This window comes from Suricata suricatta, chromosome 6 (assembly GCF_006229205.1).
Source record: "Suricata suricatta isolate VVHF042 chromosome 6, meerkat_22Aug2017_6uvM2_HiC, whole genome shotgun sequence".
Classification (NCBI taxonomy): Eukaryota; Metazoa; Chordata; class Mammalia; order Carnivora; family Herpestidae; genus Suricata; species Suricata suricatta.
In genome coordinates this window covers 56522393-56542538 of record NC_043705.1, presented here as the reverse complement: position 1 = coordinate 56542538, position 20146 = coordinate 56522393, and the positions used below count along the sequence as shown (strand labels likewise).

Below are 20146 nucleotides of genomic sequence, written 5' to 3'. Positions count from 1 at the left end.
GTTGATTTTAATGGGGGCTTATGGTCAATTGTTTTCTTTAGTGACTCTTTTGTCGTCTGTGATGGAGTTGAATATTCAGAAGCAGATGTGGAATCTGGTGTGTAATATCTACTTTCTGAGGCCTCTTCTCCAGACAGGACGTGTTCTATGATAGCTGCTGAAAACAGTGGGGACTGGCATTCAGAAGTCTTCTCAGTTGTGGATGGTGAGAGAGAGCGTTCAGATGCAGAGGTCAAAGGCTCAAACTCCTCATTCTCCTCTTCTGAAAAAACTGCATGTTTAGATATACCTTTTACAGCAGAAGGAGAAACTGGCTCAACTTCTTGCTTCTCTAGTTCATGGTTCAAATCCTGTGGGACTGAATACTCTGATACAAAAGCAGAATCAGTAGAAACAGACTCATTTTCCTCTCTTTCTTCCTCAGATGAAGCAACATGTTCAGGTGTTGATGTTTTTAGTGATGGTAAAGTGATCTCTTCTTTTAGCTCCACTTCAGGGGCCAAATATGATGGGAAGGGCTGCTCAGAAATAGATGGACTTTCTGGGTATTCAAGTTCTAGGATCTCTTCCTCCACTAAATTAGAATCTTCAGATTCAGGGGTAGCAGCTACTGGTAGAGAAGTTTCTATTTCTTCTTTCTTTGGTTCCTCTAACACTGGAGGTTCAGAAAGAGAAATGGATGGCTCAGGCACATTTTCTTCCTCCAATTCTTTGACATCAAGATGGGGAGGGCTCCGTTTTTCAGAGACTGGTTCTGCCCTTTCTACTGAAGTCAGGTCCAGCCCTTCTGTCTCTGGTCCAAAATCTTCATGGATGGATGCTGCCAGGCCTATCAAACCTATTTCCTGAGAATCCTTTTCTGCTTCAAATGAAATGGAATGGTCATCAGAATACACATCTTCTTGCTTCACCTCATCCACTGAAGGTGGTGAGATTGAAAAGTCATGATCTGAAGCCACAATTTCTTGTGAATCAGGCTCAAATTCTTCCTTTGCTCTTTCCAGGAACTCAGTGGTAGATGTGTTAGGTGTAAGAGAGGAAGACTCCATGTCATGGAGTTTTGTTTCATCGCCTGGTTGTTGTGGCACTAACTGTGGAGGGCTGAGCTGTGTTTCTTGTTCTGCTGTGTCATTACTTGCATAAGAAGAAACTGTGTGCTTGGTGGCGAATGTGGCCTTTACGGGAGAATCAATATAAATTTTCTTTTCCTCTTCATGACTGAATGAGGAGGTCAAGGACTCTGATTTTTTGGAGAGTACACCTCTCCAAGGTGAAGCAAGCTCTTTTACTTTATCATCTTCTATGCTTTGGGCTACTAATTTGCCTGTTTTGGAAAAAGTGTTAGAATCACGACTGCTCAAATCTGGCTCTAGACTAATGGATGCATCTTTCCCCTTCCTATAATGTATTTCTTTAATTACATAACCCTTTGGCAATGTTCCATAAAATTGTAGAGGAATTAATTCTTCTTTAACTGAATTAAACATCTTAATTTTATATTGTACTGTTCCTATGTAGACTGGCCTTAATACTAAGGGCTTGTGTTCTTTGTATATTGCCCCAGTAATAGGAGGTGTGTTTGAGGGGGTCTTCTTTTTTCTTATTTTATCATAAACACCACTAGATGACTTCTCTTTCTGAGTGTTTAGCACCTGGCTTTCTGAAATTAAAAGATTATCTTTTGTATTTGCTGGAACATCCCGAGATTCGAAAGAATTTCTTTTTTTGTTGCCTTTCCGACGCAAGGATGGTGAGCCGCGCTTTGACTTAGGCGTTCTTTTCCGAACCTTTTTAACTTCATCCACAATGAAGGAAACATTCCCTGGAGGAGAGCTCATAGTTGACCCTTCCAGACTACATACGCCAGAAGTCTGACTTTCTTCTGAGGCCCAAGGAGTAGAAGACCTGCTTGAATTGGTCTCCCAGGTTATTCCACTATCTTCCCGTTGAACTGTCACCATGGAAAAGGAGGGGTCATTTATGATACACTTCTGCTTGGTCTTGCCCTCTTCATCCTGGTCTGATAACCTAAAGTAAGTAATAATATTATTAATAATCACATGCATATTAATAAAAATAATATTAATTACATATAGAAATAAGTAAATATTTTATCCTTACTAGGTGGATTGGCTAATATGGAATTAAAGTATAGATAAATATCACCATCCATATAAAAAATAAGGAGGTATCCAAAATAAAATTTAAAACTCTAAGTCAGGATATGAAATATAATAACACATCCCAGGTGGAATGATTCAGTTCACCACCTACCCTTATCAGGATTGCCCCCTTGACCTCCTGTGGCTCACTCAGTCACTCAGGCTCATTCTTTGGTCACAAGGACCTTCAAAATGTCACTTCTATCTGTGTCCTTTCTGTTACTATTATCACCCTGACCTAGCCTTTTATCATGTCATCCCCTAGATTATTGCATTAACTTCCTAACCGGTCAGCTGGTATGTTTACCTCTTAACCTCCCCATTCTCACCCTACCCTACTCCCCTTTCCAGATCAACTTTACTAAAAATTTTCATCATCCTAATACTTGCTCAAAAACATCAGTAAAGGGGGACCTGGATGGCTCAGTCAATTAAGTGTCCAACTCTTGATTTCAGCTCAGCTCATGATCTTAGTTTGTGGATTCAAGCCCCACGTTGGGATCGGGAATGATGGTGCAGAGCCTACTTGGGATTCTCTCTGTCCCTCTCTCTCTGCCTCTGCTTGCTCTCTCTCTCTATCTCTTTCTCTGTCTCTCTCAAAATAAATAAATAAACTTTAAAAATATTAGTAAGTTTCTCATACCTGTAGGAAAAAAATTCAAAATACTTAACTCTCTGATCTCTAGCTGACATTATTTCCAAGTACATACTTTCACCCTATTCCTACCTGGTACATTTCTGCATAACTATATAATTTCCTGCCCAGTTAATATATTGTGTGGACTCTGAGTAGGAGCCATACAGGGAAAATATAGAGATATCCTAAAAAAAACAGCCCATGGGCTGCACTTTCTTCATGTATGAGCCAGATATCCTAATAGAACCTACCTCCAGAGGCTGCTGGGAGGATTAAATTAGTTAATACACATGAAGTGCTCAGGAAAAGTGCCTAGCTTATAGTTAGTGCTCACTAAACACTATCTGTAATTAAGGCTTTTACACAATCATTGGACTAGAGATGTAGGAAGCCTTGCCAAGGTCATTTTCAACTACTACAGGTGTTTGAAAAGGTGATCTCTTTGGACTGCTCTCTTGTGCCTTCAAGACACAGCTGGCTTTGGCTGCCCCTTCAATTGCCATTGGGCCCTTATCTCAGAGTCTGCAGTACTTTTCTCTGAAAGTTTCTTATACCTTTTCCTCTCTGGTACTCATGTTGTTCCTCCAATTACAATTCGAATCCCCCACCTCACTCTACCTTTTCTGCATATATAAATTCTATCTCCTCTTCAAGGCTTATTTTAAAAATTCCAGCGTTACTATTCCTGACCAGTTCTGCAATCTTGTTTGTCAATACTTCATAAACATTAAGTTCAAGATTAAAACTCCAAGGGTTATATCCGTCTAGGAATATGGCCACAACTTGAGATAAACACAAACTACTGACTGACATATGCCTTTCTACAACAATAAAACAAAACCAAAAACCTTTCTATACTACAAAGCCACTCTGTACAAGTATTAAATTGAGGCACTTTTTGAAAAAATACACAGTTAGAATTTAGGTCCCTTACTAATAATTTTTAATCATCAGTCACTGTTTACATCAGTAGTTCTTAACTCTGGAATATATTTGAGAATCACCCATAGGAAGTTTTTTAAAAACTACTGATGCCATCTCATACTCCTCCCCGCAGAGACTCTGATTTGACTAAACTAGGGTAGGGTCTCAGCTTTTCTGTGTTTTTAGGTTTTAAAAGCTTCCAAGTGACTCCAGTCTAAAGCAGTTAAAAATCACCAGCCTACACAATCCTAACTACGGAATTTAAATAGTACATGCCTTTCTCGCTTACTTCAAATGATTCTTAATTTGTTAGGTCAGGCTGAGGGCCAAGACCATAAATTCTTACAGTTACATTCTACCCTACTTTCTTAAACCGCAGTTTCCAGTAGTCTGCAGCAAAGGGTGTATGGACTGCTGAGATCCTGATTTCCTTCACTCTCATCACAGTCAGGCAGAGCCTAGGGCAGCCAGAACTCCTGCCCCGCTGGTCTTCAATAGCAAGAAGATTCATCCATTCATCCCAGTGCACTATAAGTAATTTCACTTCCTATGCATGCTATGAGTGCAAAGGGCTGGAAAGCAGTGGGAAGAACTACTTTCTCCATTTCCTTGGCAACTCTTCTCTCACTTATTTGCTTTGGTATAAAACCACTGAACTTAATTAGGAATTAAGACTCTATCTTGGTTCTAGATTGAGTCTTATTTTAAAATACTTTTTTTTCGGGCTATTTACATACCTAATTAAAGTTATTCCTCAGAATTTTCAATTCTTTCTACCCCTTCTCCCTTTAGCTTTGTTTAAGAGAAGTAGGATGAAATTAAAAATTAAGGTTATGACATGCATCTGAGAAGTCAGCATTTTGAAAGCCCATGACTACAGTAGAATTATAAAACCAATTATAAATTCAATTTAGAGTTAATTATTGATTGTAAATTTAATGTACTCAACCGGAGAAGTTTTCATTACTAGATAGAATGAATTCATGAGTGCTTAGCAGAATACCCAAATGGTGATTCTAAGAAGAACCTTACTGAGGTGAATTCACTCAATCATTCATTCATTCATTCCTCATTCAATAAACTTTTGTTGGGTTTAAATACTAGGAATACAAATATTAAGACACAAAATCTACTCTCAAGAAATTAAAAATCTAATAAGGAGACAGAACTAAACATGTTAACACAGTGTGACCAGTATTATTCTAGAAGATATGCAAGATACAGTGACAATATAAAGAAGAGAAGACTTCACAAAGGAAAGATACTTGAGTTGGATTTTGAAGAATAAATAGGAGTTTGCCAAATGGATGAGGAGTGGAGGTGGTGTGAGGATGGAGAGGTTATTCCAGGAAAATGTCACAGAATATGCAAAATGTACATATGAATAAATCAGCCTGGCTCACTGAAAAACCTAAAGTATTTTGGGATGTCTGGATTTTTGGAGAGAAGCAATGGAATAAAAGAATGACAGAGCCAACAGGAATCAGAGAATGACTATATTAGCATGTGTAAAGCCACAGCCCAAGTATTCACATTACACTCAGTCTAAAAAAATAATTTCCCTTAATAGAAGAGAAATGGTCCGCACAGAGTTCAGAAATATATTTCTTATTCAGGAACACAAGTGTTCTCATCTCTGCAAAAATGTATACATCAGGTTCCCATAGTTAATGGATATTGGCTATGAACATCATCTCATTCATTCTCCTCTGATTCTCACAAAGTTCTCATTATTACTTGGCTTCCCATGTAGAAGACTGACACAACTTCATGACCTGTGTATGAGCTCACTTTCTTGCCCCTTTAAGAGTTGAGCAAGAAGAAGGTTTACCAGGTCTGAGTTAGATCAGAAAAAATAGACTTGATGCAAGAGCTGAGTGCCAAAGTCTTCTCCTTCCTTTTGATAAGCTTTATCTGATTAAGGAAGTTTCCTTCTATTCCCATTTGTTAAGAGATTTTTTTTAAACAATAAATGAATGCTACATCTTACTAAACAATTTTTATACAACTATAGAGATGACCATATCCTTTATTCTGTTAGTGTGATGAATTATAATGATTGATTTCCAGATGTCAAACCAACCTTGAATTCCTGAAATAATGACATGTGTTTGTGATGTATTATACTTTTTATATAATATTGGATTTTGTTCACTAATACTTTGTTTAGGAATTTTATTCCTGTGTTCATGAAAAGTAATCTCTTTTCTTACAACATGCTTGTCGGGTTTTCATATTAAGATTGCAACACCTCAAATAGCAGGTTAGGAAATAGTCTCTCTTTCAGTGTTCTCTGGAAGAATTTGTGGAAGATAGAATTATTTCTCCCTTGAGCATTTGGTAGAATTTATTGGTGAAGTGGTCAGGACCTGTAGTCTTCTTTGTGGTAAAGTTTTTAATTAGTAATTTATTTAATAGTTTTGTGTTTACCTGGAATTTCTATTTATTTTTGTGTCCATTTGGCAGGTTATATTTTTCTAAGAATTGGCCTATGAAACTAAATTTTAAAAAGTCATTGTAATAAAATTACTCATAAAAGGGGCATCTGGGTGACTCAGTCAGATAGGCAATTGACTTTGGCTCATGCCGTGGTCTCACAGTTCTTGAGTTAGAGACCCACATTGGGCTCTGTGCTGTCAGTGCAGAGCCTGCTTGGGATTCTTTCTCTCTCCCTCTCTCTGCATACTCCCTTCCCTCTCTCTCTCAAGAATAGATAAATAAACCTTAAAAATATAATTTTTAAAATGTTATCCATTTTTTTCATTATTGGTATTGGTTATCTGTATCTTCTTTTTTTTCTTTAGAAGGTCAGCCATAAGTTATTATTTAGTAATCTTTTCAAATAAAGTTTGGCTTTATTGATGTTTCCTAGCTCATAAATGTCTGCTTTTTAGTATTTCCTTCCTTCCTTAATTGAAGGCTGTGCATTTCTTTTTCAAAAAAAGATTTGATGTATCACATAAAAGATGGTATATATACAGTATTTTCATTATTATTAATCTCAAAATATTTTTGAATTTCCACTGTGATTTCTTATTTGACCCAGTGATTATTTTAAAATGTATTTCTCAATTTCAAAATATAGGTGAATTTCCTAGTTATTTTCTTTTCAGTGCTTTCTTTGCATTGCAGCCAAAGAATTTATTTTATATTATGTTATACTTGAAAATTTGTTGAAATTTGTTTTATGGATATTTGGCCAAATTTGGGGGGAGGTTTTGTATTTAATATTTGTGTGTTCTTGAAAAATGCATGTGGGGGTGCCTGGATAGCTCAGTCGGTTAAGCATCTGTCTTCAGCTCAGGTCATGATCTCACAGTTCGTGGGTTCAAGCCCCGTGTTGGGCTCTGTGCTGACAGCTAGCTCAGAGCCTGGAGCCTGCTTCAGATTCTGTATCTCCCTCACTCTCTGACCCTCCCCTGATTGCACTGTCTCTGTCTCTCAAAAATAAATAAAAAACATAAAAAAAAAATTTAATTTTTTAAATTCTTTAAAAAAACAGAAAGAAAAATGCATGTATCCTGCAATCTTTCAGCAACATTTTATATAAAGTAAGTGTGACTTACTAGTTGTCTTATTCAAATTTTTGATCTTTAGTGACATTTTGTCTGCTTTTGTCTATTAGCTACTGAGAGAGACCTGTTAAAATTTTATATTATAATTATGAGTTTGTCTCTCTTTGTAGTAAAGCAATATCACATTTATATATTTAAAGCCATGTTATTAGATACAAATAAATTTAGAATAGTTATATCCTTCTGGAAGTTAATAACTTTTAGTCCTAATGAAATGTTCCTTTTATCTATAAGTAATGATTTGTGTCTAGGTATGCTTTGATACTAATATAGTTGCACTTAGATATTAATAAAACTATACCAGCTTGGTTTTGATTAATTTTTATATGGTATACCTTTTGGCATTTTTACTTTTAGCCTTCCTATACCTTATATTTTAGATGTGTCTCTTATCAGTAGCTCAAAGATTTTTTTAAATAAATTCTGAAAATTTAAATGAAGCCCTCAGTTCATTTAAATTTACTATCATTACCAATATAATCATATATTTGGGGTTAAATATAATTATCATATATTTGGGGTTATCTTCTTTGTTTTCTATTTGTACTACCTATTTTATGTCATTTTTTCTCTCCTTTCCTGACTTATTTCCCTTTTAATGTTTATTATTATTCCATTTTCCCCTCTCTATCAGCTTGGCAGTTACATTATTCTTTCAGTGATTATCCTAGAGATTATAACATGCATCCTTGACTCATTAATGTCTAACACAAATTGGTATTTCTATTTTTTCCAAGACAACACAAAGACCATAAACCACTTGAATTTGAATTTACATGCTACTGTAATTATATTTTAATTCTATAAATGTTTTTAAATTCTATAGACATAACTTTATTATTTTAATTAATTATTTATTCATTTTGAGACAAAGAGAGCACAAGCAGGGAAAGCGCAGAGAGAAGGAGAGAAAGAATCCCAAGCAGGCTCTGTCATTAGCACAGAGCCAGAGGTGTGGCTCAAACTCACACACTGGGAGATCATGACCCGAGCGGAGATCAATACTCAGACGCTCAACCCACTGCACCACCCAGTGGTGCCCCTGCTTTATTATTACTTTAAAAGGTCAGTATTCATTTAGATTTACCTATATACTTAATCTTTTTATTTTGTTTCATTCCTTCCTGCACCTGCAACATTCCATCTGGAATCACTTTCCTCCCTGAAGAATTCCATTTAACATTTCCTTCAGTGTGAATCTGCTGGTGACAAATTCTCTCTATTCTTTTTTTTTTTAAGTCTTTTATACTTCCATCCATTTAAAAAAATTTTTAATGTTTATTTATTGAGACAGAAAGGGAGCATGAATGGAGGAGGGGCAGAGAGAGAGAGGGAAACACAGAATTGGAAGCAGGCTCCAAGGCTCTGAGCTGTTAGCACAGAGCCCGAGGCAGGGCTTGAACCCAGGAACTATGAGGTCATGACCTGAGCTGAAGTAGGTTGCTTAACAAACTGAGCCACCCAGGGGCCCCATTTCCATTCTTGAAGAATGTTTTTTTAGGGTATAAAATTCTAGGTTGGCAGATATTTTCTCTCAATACTTTAAAAATAGCATTCTATTGTCTTCTATCCTCCACTGTTTCATTGATAAATCAACTGTTAATGTAATTGCATTTCTGAAGGTATTCTGGAGTACTTCTCCCTATCATTACTCTGCTATTTTTAGGATCTTGTTGTTGTCTTTAATTTTCAGAAGTTTTACTACCCTGTGCTTAGGAATCTTATCCTGCTTGGAGTTTTTATGGCTTCTTAAATCTGTATATTGATGTCTTTCTCCATTTTTGAGAAATTCTCATCCATATTCTGTTCAAATATTGCTTCTGTCTCTTGTTCTTCCTCTTTTTCTAACATTCCAATTTTTCATAAATTATAATTTCTCATTGTCTTTCCTGTGTTTCCTTTAAATGTTTCTTTCAAGCTGTCATTCAATACATTCATTCTATCTTCAGCTATGTCTAAACTGCTACTAAAATCATCAAATGTGTAATTGTTATTATATTTTTCAGTTCTAGGATTTCCATTCTTTTGTTTCTAGTCCTCTGACAAAGTTCTCAATCTTGTCTCTTATTTCCATGTTCCCCTCTCCCTATAAATAAGTTCAGCATTACATAAGTATCACCCTCCCCCAGAAGCCCTTGTCTTCTTAGAGCACTCCAGCTAAGGCCCTGAATAAGTAAGACTTTTTATGGGATAAGTACCTGAAGGATTTGTGTATTCTGCTACTTCTCTAGCTCTACATTTTCCTCAATAAACCCTAATCTATATTTTCATTGTGTGACATACATAGTCTTTTGTATAGTTGAGGAGGGGTTATGATATCCCCTGAATTGTGTTTTGGTATCCTTGCTGGTAATATTCTTATATCCTGTTGTTAAATTGATGTATTTTCTAAATTTATTGTGTGTGAGCTGTATTAGTATAAATCAGTTTTCAAGAGATAAATTTTATTAAATGTGCTGAAAAAAATCTAACTTCTGAAGTTCCAAAATAAAGGATAAAATTCTAGAATATGACCATATCAAAAAAATTCTTGTGTTTGCAATTTAGCAGTGATCACCTTTCTTAAATACACCTTGTCTCTTCATTCCATACACTTTAGTTGAAACAGAGACTAATAACTTACTGAAAATTAAATTATTGGTCATGAATGGAAAGAGCCTTGTGGTTTTATAATATTTTTCATTTTACAAGTGAGAAAAACCAAAGAAAGGAAATACACATATATCCAAATTGAAATTTTTAAAGAGGAAAATGGGTAGCCATTGAAGTAGAGCTACCAAAATAATGATTTCCCTTATTCCATTGTCATCTTTGTTTTAATTTAATACTTCTTTGTATTAAAAACTATATTTATTTTAATTTAATGCTTCTAAAGAAGTAAAATAGGTCCTCAAACTTTTTATCTGAAGGCTAAGATTTATAACTATTATATTTTGTTTTTATTGGACTCAAGATTAATTTCTAGGAACTAGCAGTACCTTCTTCTGAGCAACAACTAAAGTGATATTCCTTATGGAAATATAATTATGAGCAAAACCTTAGATTTTCATGATGACTTATTCCACTCTCAAGCAATCATACATAGTGCACTAATAGTGTTTCAAACAAGGAAAGGTAATGGATAGGATTTTTTCCCTACTATACCTGTTAAAGCACATTAATATCAACTCTAATAACACAGTAAAGAAAAGTCACATGTGATCTTGCTTATATTGCAAACTTTGAAAAACATGTTTTTAAAGTATAAAATATCAACATGCTTGAAATATTCTAATACAAATTGTTAATATTTTATGAGGGCCTTAAAAAAAGAAGTATAGAAAATAACCACTAATTCTACAATTAATATTTTAACAAAAAATTAATTGAATATCCATTTCCTTAGCAGAAATTAGTCATATGCATTGCTGAACAAAGTAATATAAAATAGCTTAGGTTAAGAGGCGCTTATAAGCTATTTGGCAGGTAAGGGGGGGTGGGGGCGGGAATAGTATGAAACCATGAATGAAAAAATTACCATACAGGTTTATCATGCCCTAATATAAAGTCCTCATTTTGTAGATATCCTAAAGACCACTCAAGTTCATTGTAGATGAGAAGAGTATCTTATATTCATAATGACCAGACACTTAATAAGCATGGAGATTCAAGCCCTCTACTACTTGAAATCCATTTGTCTCTCTACCTTTATCTTTTACTCTTCTTCATGAACCCTATGCTCCAGCCAAACATCAACCTTAGCCCTCATGGCTTTGCTTACATCCTTCTCTTCACTTTACACTTTTCAGAGACAGCTCATGTATCAACTTCTCCATGTAGCTGTCAATGATTCTGTGAGCCAAAAGTAATTTTCCTCCTCTGAACTTCCGGAATTTTCATGTAATCTTCTATGGTATTTGCCACCCTACATTAGAATTACTTTTACATATATCACAGCTACTCTACAAGGCTGTAAACTACCTATGAGCAGGAATCCTGTCTTTGATGAGCTCTCCTCTTGTGAAGTCTTTCCAAAACACTCATCTTTGTTTTCAGAAGAACAGTTCTTTTACTTTTGCATTCAGTTTATTCAGCTTCAGTAATATTTAATTAAATCGTGCAATAACAATAACAAATACAACTAGTATAAAAAAGCTTGAGAATAAGCACAACAGACCCTTAGTAAAAATGCTACTCAAATGACAGTATACTGCTACAAACAGTGGTTAGCTTGCCTTGCGCATCAGCCTATTTTAAAGATTAATTGAGGATCTTTGGTTATTCTAGCCAATTAAGTTTAGTGGAAATAGTTAAGAGGGCTTATATTACTCTTTCTGTAAATTTCGAAAAATCATTTATGTCCATGGAATTTGTTTCAGATGAATTTCAAAACTGTAAAATTTCTTCAGTCATTGTTGACTTTTAACTGATTTCAAACTGAAGCCCAAAATCCAGATTCACTCATTCAGCAAGTATTTACTGAGCTCCACGTATGTAGTAGGCACTGTGCTTGCTAGGCATGATTTTTTACAGAAAGCTAATCACTTGGTGCAAATTTTCTAAAAGATCTTTACAGTTCACTTCAAATTAACCAATTTGGTCTGAGCTATAGATTTATGCTAGGCTATAAATTAATTTTTCCTTATTTTAGTCTTCTGTAATCCAAGATGTATTTGGGTTTTGCTACTGGACGCAGCTCCACAGTAAAGTGAATCAGGTGCTTGCCTAAGCCCTCACCTCTACAGGAGCGTTACGAGACACAGTCAACATTCTCTGAGCCTAGTTTCAGAACACACAGTTGTGTGGGAACATTTTTCTGTTTCATCTGTACAAGGAATTATGAATAAACTATGCAGTATAAAGATTCACATCTTTTTAGATTTTTTAAAGGACTTTTTTAATCTCATAAAATACATGACAGCAATATATTTAAATTATTAAATGAAACACGCATTGCTTATTCGAGGTATTTCTTTCTATGTGGAAGAACATCTTTTATGTAACAGTCCTTCCAGGCTTAGCTTCTCTCTATCACTGTTTCCTATTTTACTTTGTTCCTTGTGCAGTTAAGTACATAGAACAGGCCCTCCTGCGGAGAGGCCTGTAGTTCTTCAGAATTCCTGACTGGGTATAGGAAACTGTTTATTTCTGAGATTTGGAAAGCACATTGTTATCCCACACCTAAGCCACATTCTCTGATATTAGCAGCTTTATCAGTAATAAGGTTGACATTTTGATCTGTTTGCCATTCCTTTGATTTATTTATCAGTTGTTTCAGAATTTAGGCAGAGGAAAGAGGGTGTTGTGTAATAATCTGCTTGTCAAAGCCCAATATACACAAGTGGCTGCAAGTATAACAGTTGGCAAAGCCCAAAGGCCATCACTTGACAACAAGAACAGATATGAGAGCTAACCTTCATGCTTGTGAGTATCCACCATAAACCGATATGTGGACTGATTGGACCAAGAGAAATCTGCCAGGCAGAACTCAGTAATGCCCTGTCCACATGTAGGTTTCTTTCACAAGCACACAAACCTATGCACATTTTCATTTGCACTGTTTTTCAGAACTCCAGAATTACAACGGTTGGTATGATGTATTTTAAGCAATGCAGACCAATTTTAAAAGTGCTTTACCCATGGTCAGTTATAAATAATATTATATCCATGGCAAAAATGTTCATGAGAATAAGGGTTGGCAATGTGAGTCAGATTGTGCAGAAAAAGATAAAAGTTAGTATTCTTTAATGCCTCAGGTTACGTCAGCCTTAGGCCATGTGAACTCTTAGGCTGGTCCTATAGTGATTTGCTGACAGGAGAAAGGAAACCTGGATTCCAGACCTTGCTCTGACACTCACCCAGTGTCTGCTTTTTCATAGATAAACAAAACAAAGTTCTTGCTCTCATGCTGCTTAAATTCTAGTAGAGGAGAAGACAGAAAAAACAAAGCAAACATACAAATATTTGTTAATGGTAAGTGCGGTGAATAAAATAAAACAGAATAAATGAGATTGAAGGAGATGGTTTGAGTTGGGGTATAATATTAAACAGGGTAGTTAAAGAAGACCTCTCAATGTCGAGACATTTAAGCACAGATTTGGAAAGAGGGAGGGACAAAACATGCAAATACTAGCAAAAAGAGTAGAGCAAACAATATTACTAACACTGCTAATATGAGACTTAGCAAACACAGCAAAGATGGGAGTGTAATGAAGCTGGGTGGGGGAGAGAGAGAAAAACAGGAGATAAGGCAAGAGGTAACTGGGAGCCAGTTCACTTGGTCATCAAGGCCATGGTAAGTGTTTGAATTTCACTCTGAATGGGACAGTAAGCCATCAGACTGTCAGTCCTGCCATCATCTAGTTGCTCGGAGATGGGCAGCTACTAGGCTAAGCTTCTTGGTCCATCTGCCCCCCTCCCCGCCCCTTGCTCTTCCCTAATGGGGAATTTGAATCTTAGAAGAATGGTTGGAAGAATGAAAATCCATGGCAGACTTTCTTGTTCCCTGGACCCCACCTAGCACTCCTCTGGTTCTTGCCCAATCCCTCAGTCTACCATTTATACTGTGACCTTTTCAGAGTTCTAATAGATTCCATTTTCCAATTTAGAGAGAGAGAGAGAGAGAGAGAGAGAGACTACCTTGAGTTAGGTGTGGCTAGATGGCAGCCAAGTAACAGAGTTCTAGGCAGTGGAAGGTGAACACTAGTAACATATGCCATTCCTAGGTAGGGATCATTATGAGACTGACGCACTGCCTACTGCGCCAAGAGGGCCGCTGATAGGGATCATTAAAACCTCCCACATGTGACCCTCTGTACTTTTTCCCATGCACAGCTTGAAGCATGGCAACCTTAAATGTCACATAATGAAAAGAACAAAGCCACAACAAGTAAGATGCCTCGGTCCTTGAGTCACTACTTGGAAGAGAGTTGCCCAACTAGAAATACCTGCATTGGACTTTCAAGGAAGCTTAAGAGAAACTTATATTGTGATGAGTCATTGACATTTGGTTTGTTACAGTAGCTAGTGTTGTCTAATACATCTCTCAGTCATCATGAACCAACTCACTCCAATATTGAACATTGGTACTATATGGCATAAAAAACACTTCTTTTGTTATATATGCTTTATACATATGTGTGTGTGTGTGTGTGTGTGTGTAATTTTAATTTTGATTATAAAGGTAAATGAAAACATTCTTATAAAAAATTACTCTAACATTGATAAGCAAAGTCTCTCTTAACTACCACAACCCCTATTCAGTCTCATAATCAGAGATAACCATTAATTGATAATATTTTACAAATGAAAAAACAAAATTGAGCCTGGAAAAATAAATAATAGAAATTGTCTTTAAATTCTAATAAGTATGCATAATGTGGACAGTCATGGGAATGCTAAGAGGAATAACATAGTGCCTGCCTTCTACGAACACTGACCCTATCATGTTCATAAATCGACAAAGAGATCATTAAAATACAGCTGATACATGTGACAACAGAAAGGTAGTGCAAAAGGCATCAGACATGGATGTACAGAGAAGGAACGTTTTTAACTTTGGGGCAGACTGGGGCAGGCTGTATGAATATATGTGAGAGGAGGGGTTTGGAATATAATCACACAATATGAGAGATCGATGTAAGGTTTTGCAAAATTAAAATGAGTTTCTCAGGAAGACCAGGTTAGGAATGATTGAGGGCAATTCAAGGAAAAGGAACAAGTACAAAAGGAGTGAGGAGTGAAACCATAGGGTCTGTCTGGGTGTGCAAAAGTCTAATTTTGAAAACTGAGAGATCCAGTACCACATGTTAATATTATTTAGATGCTTCCAAATGCTACTGCAACCTCCAAGCAGGCTGGAAGATACTCATCACTCAGGGCATTAGACAGTACTGGTAATTAGTTAATGATGAGCTACATATTCACTTGAAATAATTTGGGTCAGTGAGCACCTGCAACATGTGCTTGACCTTCCACCAGAATTATGTGAAGAAGTGACTTAATTGAAAGTGCAAGATTTCAAAATAGTGACTAGCTTTCATCTTTCTGACTCCCAACCCTCCCCAACCAAAATATTACATCTGGGTTACATGAATAAACTTCTCCATTTACTTCAAGTAGGAAATGTCTACCTAGTAGTGGGTAAAAGTGTTACATGACCTGTCAGGATTCTGGAATTCTAGGAGCCATTCATCTCCCCAGCATGAAAAAGAAAACTTTGGGTTTTGGAATGAGCAATCAACTTATAAATACTTAGGGGGTAAGTATCTATTCAGGGCCTGGCCATGAGTTGGGAGCCATGATTCAATTAAATAAACTGCAGGCAAATGTTTGAATTCACTAGAGAGAAGTATAAAAACTCATCCACTAAATTCTCCACTATTATAGAACATTAAGGGCAGAAAGGTGCCAAATCTAGAGAACCAAAATAAATGAACTATGGTGTGATAGGGCTGGTTTATAGCTTAGTGACGACTTCAAACCAAAACATCGGCATATCAATTATTCGTGGGCTTGGGAGCTCATCAGTGGTGGCACCATTGACATTTGGAGTGACATAAATTCTTTGTCATGGAGGGAGGAATTATCCCTTGTGCTAAGGGTGTCTAGTAGTATCCCTGGCCTCTTTCCACCAGATAGTAACAGTACCTGGCCACCAAAACCAAAAATGTCTTCAGAATTATATTAGTTGAGAACCACTGGTATAGGAAGATCCAAGACTGAGGGGAAGAAACAATCAACCATAGGCAACATTAACCTTGGCTGAGCATGTAAATGAAAAACCAAGGAGGATAAGAACATTTGTGTTCTGGGATTCCCAGCTGAGGAGTTAAACAGAGGCTTAGCTCTTTAGCACTGGAATTCTTCAACAGCTACTGAGTATTAGCACAAAACAGAAACTGTGCCCCACCAGCCACTGCTGTCAAATTCCTGTGAGGGTTGAGGGGTGGTTACCAAGAGACAGAGCACTTCATCTGAATAGAAAGTGTCAGGGTGGGATCTTTTTAAAATAAATCAGTGAGTCAGGATAGACTTCTCCCCTGCTGTTCCACTTTTTTTTTTTTTTACTACAATTATAACTCCATAAAAGCGTGGAAGATGAGGACTAATTTGTCCAAAAGGTAGGAAAAACTGGATCGGTTTTCTTTATTTCCTTAGTGACCCTCCAGCAATTTTTCGTAGATTTGCAATAACGAAAAAGGCCTTATATTGTGGTCTTAAAAATGTTAATAATGCATATAAAGATAAAACCCAGCTCCTCTATTAGACGAAATGAGGGCTTGTCCATATGCCTAGTATAGTATATGGCAACATTTTTCTTAATGTTTTTTCTTAACATTTTTTTAAGGGGGAAAGAAATAAAACACAGCAAGACCTCACTCCAGCAGATGCTGCTGAGCTCAGCAGGGATAGGTGAGAAACTTCCCAACTCTGGAGCTTTGCAAGTGGGGACCTTCCACCTGTACCAGCAGAGAGGCTTGGGGGACAGTAGGTTGGCTCTCCTGGGCTGTTCGAATCAGCCTCACAGAGACACCACTGGCAGCACAATGAGGGCACCCTCGGCCTAGCTGATGGCCCCCTCATCAGGTCCAAACACCATTGCTAGAAAAAGCAAGAAATATTTTACCTACAACATAATGCAGATAGATAGTAAAAGCAACATCATCAAGGAAGTTTCTCAAATTCCGGAAAGAAAAAGAAACAAAGAGATGAGATAAAATTCCCAATAATACACTAGGAATAATTTGCCAGTAGCTTGCTCTAGTCTTTTTGTTTTTGACTGTAAAATCTCAAAATTGGAAGTCAGCAAAAATAGATTCAATTGTTTAATTTGCTTTTATGGGGGATATATGGATATGTTGGGATAAATAGGATTAATGTAAAACTTGGCATCCCCCCAAATCATATTTATAAGACTTTAAAGCACTTAAACTTTAGCAATTCTAAAAATTAAAATGAATTTCCCATAACATTCTCTTATTCATCACCCACAAAGGAGAAAGAAAAATCCAGCAGAGAAAAAATATAAGATCTAGTAAAATGTTTTAAAAAGCATAATATAGGCAACATTTGTGAATACTTTTCTCCCTATTCCTCATTTGAATTCAGGTAAAAAGTCAGGATTTTGATGTTCTGACTTTAAAAATAAAAAATGTCCCTAATTGCCAAATATAAACTCACTATAGAAAATGTGGGAAACAGAAAAGCATGAACGAAAATGAAAATAATCAATAATCTCAACATTCAGAGTTGACCACTTTTAATATACTGGTATATTTCTTTTATTCTTCTATTGTGAAATGTGCTTTTTATAATTTTTATTTTTTTACACAAATGGTAGGTTTTGTAAAGTGCTTTTTAAATTTAAAAATATATTCTGAGCATTCTCCCATGCAATTATTCTGTTCCAACAGCTATTCTCAATGTTTTTGGTCTCAAAACCACTTTATGCTCTTAAAAATTATTGAGGACTGTACTTTCAATAGTTATAATGTTAGCAATTAACAAAACTTTTAAAGCTTTTTATTAATTCATTTTAAAATCAAGTAATTCTGGGGTGCCTTGCTCACTCAGTAGAGCATCCAACTCTGGATTTTTGTTCAGGTCATGATCTCAGGGTTGTGATAATGAAGCCCTATGTCAGGCTCTATGCTGAGTGCAGAGCCTGCTTAAGATTCATTTCTCTCTCTCTCTCTCTCTCTCTCTCTCTTTCTCCCCCCCCCACTCCCTCCAACTCGCACTGTCTCTCTCTCTCTCTCTCTCTCTCAAATTAAAATTAAATTAATCAAATAAAGTAACCCTTACATGTCAACATCAGTAACATATTTTACAAAAATGAATTCTATTTTTCAACATAAACAAAAACATTTAGTGATAAAAATGACATTATTTTATCTTCTTGTGAATACTTTTCTGAAATTTTATTTATTTTGAGAAAGAGACAGGGAGAGAGAGAGAGAGAGGGAATGAGTAGGGGAGGGCAAAGAGAGAGGGAGAGAGAGAGAGAATCCCAAGCAGGCTTTGAGGTAGCAGCACAAAGCCCAATGCTGGGCTCAGGCTGAATCTCAGGAACCATGAGATCAACAGTCAGAAGCTTAACTAACTAAGCCAACCAGGTGCCCCAGATATTTGCAAATATTTTTAATGTTTGGCTTAACCAAAGATAGCTGAATTCTCTTATCTTCTTCTGCATCCAAAATATAGATATGTTCTGTTAGCAGAAGTATATGAGAAGGAGCACCTATTGGGCTCAGTCAGTAGAGTTTGCAACTCTTAATCTTGACCATGCCCACATTGGGCATGGAGCCTACTTTAAAAGAAAAGTATATGAAGAAAATCTAGCCTTATATAGATATGTAGTGGGGAAAAGGGAGGAGTAATTCTCAAATTATTGTGGGTATTTTTCTTTATAACATTCCCAAACTTGACAAGTGGTAGTGTTTTAAAGATTAATTGCAATGTGGAATCTAATAAAATTGCCAATGAGCTTTTCATACCCTACACTCTCATGAGAGAATGGAAGTGAAAAATGCAAATGTCTTAATGAAATTAAGTATTAGAAATTAAGTATTAAATGAAAATAGTTTTGATCTTGAGAACACCCTGCAAGGAGATCAAACTTTGAAAGCTACGACTGGTCTATAACTTCATATTTAACAATTAACATGGCATTCTATCACAGGATATAACACTTTACCTCATACCTTATTGTTGAACTATTATTAAAGAAAAAAATGCTAGGGCACCTGGGTGGCTCAGTCATTTAAGCATCTGACTCTTGGTTTTGGTTCAGGTCATAATCTCACAGTTCATGAGTTCCAGGCTGATAGCACAGAGTCTTCTTGGATTCTCTCTCTCCCTCTCTCTCTCTGCCTCTCCCCTGCTCTGCTCTCTCTGTCTCTCTCAAAATAAGTAAATAACTTTTAAAAAGTTTTTAAATGCTATGACAACATCCTCAAATATATCTCTTTCTGCACACATGTTATCTTAGAATAACACTTTAGGAAGTAGAATTTGAGGGTCAAACAAACTTAGTTTTTCAGAATTTTTATACATATTGCCAATTTTCCCTCTGGAAAGGTTTACCAATTTGTGTTTCTATCAGCAGCCTGTACAAGAGCCTTCTGTCCTTGCCCACACTTTTATCAACACAGGGTACCATGTGAGCCCTGTCTTGAGAGTTGTTTTTAGAAAATCAAAATGTGACTGAGCTAGTTGTTAGTGAGCTCACTCTCTCAGATGAAATACAGTACTTGAGATTTATTGGAATTCTGTGCTCACATAGTACTTCTCTGATAATTCGACCACAGTGTTTATTTACTGCTATTTCACATTAGTACAATCAGTATTTACCATTCATCTTCTTTCTATTTGACATTAAGGTTCTTCAGACACAAACTACGTCTCATTACCTTAGTATATACCACAGCGCTGAGCCGATGGGATACAGACAGGTGGGTAATGGTAGAAATAACATTTTTTACCTCAGAGACATCTGCATTTAAATCCTGACTTCATCATTTACTAGCTGTATGAGCTTGGGCAAATTACTTCTCCTTCCTTTCCTACGCTTGAAGGTCATCATCAGTTAACATGGAGACTAACATGTATTTCCCAAGGCAGCTGCATTGCAATATGCGTAAAATACCTCATACAATACTTGGCAATTAACAAATGTTCCATATGTTTATTCTCTGCCTTTTCCTTTCCGATGTTGAAGTCACCTTGTAAAGTCCAGACTTTGAGGATCTACAAATCCACTTTGATTAACTCATAACACTACAAATAATTAAGAGAGAAAGCATCTCTCTAACAATGATTACTTTTGGAAAGTGTAACTAAGCAAAATTGATGAGTTTTCTGGTTAT

The 20146-nt window shown here is 36.2% G+C and overlaps 1 protein-coding gene across 1 annotated transcript in view; it reads right to left on the bottom strand.

Annotated features, from left to right (window-relative positions):
* CMYA5 (cardiomyopathy associated 5) overlaps nt 1-20146 on the bottom strand; it is an 87635-nt gene that overhangs the window by 52827 nt on the left and 14662 nt on the right. Inside the window, exon 2 of the mRNA XM_029941222.1 lies at nt 9-2028. Within this exon, the coding sequence (XP_029797082.1) occupies nt 9-2028 (2020 nt within the window). The remainder of the gene's footprint in view (nt 1-8; nt 2029-20146) is intronic.